Below are 1,443 nucleotides of genomic sequence, written 5' to 3' on the forward strand. Positions count from 1 at the left end.
TGCTTAGCTGTTCTTGTGTTATGTTCTGATGTTCTTATGTTCTGCTGTTTGGCTGTTCTTATGTTCAGCATTTCTGAAGTTTTTGTGTTCTGAGGTTCTGATAATCTTGGTTGTTCTGTGTAGTACTGCAGATATAACAGTGAAACTGAGAAACAAAGGACCAGACTCTTACAAAAAGGAGGTTTACGGTGACTACATCTCTGTTGAGCAGCGCATCTCAAGTGACGGCTCGAGGAGCTACAAGCTGAAGAACAAATCAGGTGAGGTTCCAGAGTTATGGAGCGTTTTTAGTTCAGGGTAATGAGCCTGGTTCAAGAAGTTTTAGATTTACCAAACACACCAGGGAGTGGAAACTTTAGCCAAATTGAAGTTTTATTTTTCTCCAATAAAATGTTAGACATTTTTGATTTGTGGCACCGTCTCACTGTTTTATACCCTTTTAAGAGTTAAATTATAATTAATACTTTCTACTGGAAAGCTGAACTGCATTTACCAAAGAGCTTGCCACTACAAGCACTTGGTACTTCAGCAACTCTTTATTGTTTTATCTTTGGATTGACTTACTTTTTTTTTCTACAGTATTTTCATTAAATGGTATTCGTCACAAAAAGGTAATAATGTTTTTATATGCGTCTGTGTTTATTTGTATTTTAAGTAAGAAAAATAACTCGTGAACAACTGTATGGATTTTAATAAAACAGCATGTAATCATTTATTGCACAACTACAGCTGTTTACCTTTTGGAAATTACTACATTCAAGATGGCTGCCACAGCTAAGCCACAACACAAAAACGGTTATCACACTGTCCATTTTACAGATAAAGAGCTTCAATTTGGTGTGGTAGTAGCGGAGAATCTTTAACAATGATAACTCTGAAGGCTGTCTCTTACATTTTTGCAAGATTCAGTGTTGTCGGTTCAATTTCCATCAAAGGTGAATATGGTATATTCTCTGTCTTTCTCTTGTCCTGCCCCATATCTTGTGATCTCCTCAAGATAATCTAATCAAACTTCACGCTCATGCATCATCAGTAGACAGTGTTGCATACACTTTTAATCACCCCAGCTCTAAGGTCAAGGTCACAAATCAAGGTCAAAGTTAAAACAAGGTCTTTGCTTTTCTGGGCCATAGCTATAAATTGCAGTATAATTATTATTTAACCTTCATTTATACAAGTAGTCTCTTGAGTCACGAGAACTCGTATTCAAGAGAGACCTGTTCTAGACAAAAGTACAGACAACATAACACAACAGCAAAAATCAATTAAAACAAAAAATAGTGTTGACTAAACACTGTAAATATTAGCAGCATGGTCCTGTTAGCAGCATGGTCTTGTTAGCAGCGCGGTCTTGTTAGCAGCACGGTCTTGTTAGCAGCACGGTCCTGTTAGCAGCACGGTCCTGTTAGCAGCACGGTCTTGTTAGCAGCACGGTCCTGTTAG

General features: G+C 37.6%; 1 protein-coding gene across 1 annotated transcript in view; it reads left to right on the forward strand.

Annotated features, from left to right (window-relative positions):
• Positions 1–1,443, forward strand: part of smc6 (structural maintenance of chromosomes 6) — a 25,426-nt gene that overhangs the window by 4,998 nt on the left and 18,985 nt on the right. Inside the window, exon 5 of the mRNA XM_037694833.1 lies at positions 124–260. Within this exon, the coding sequence (XP_037550761.1) occupies positions 124–260 (137 nt within the window). The remainder of the gene's footprint in view (positions 1–123; positions 261–1,443) is intronic.

The sequence above is a fragment of the Nematolebias whitei genome, chromosome 21 (genome assembly GCF_014905685.2).
Source record: "Nematolebias whitei isolate Nwh7 chromosome 21, NemWhi1, whole genome shotgun sequence".
Lineage (NCBI taxonomy): Eukaryota > Metazoa > Chordata > Actinopteri > Cyprinodontiformes > Rivulidae > Nematolebias > Nematolebias whitei.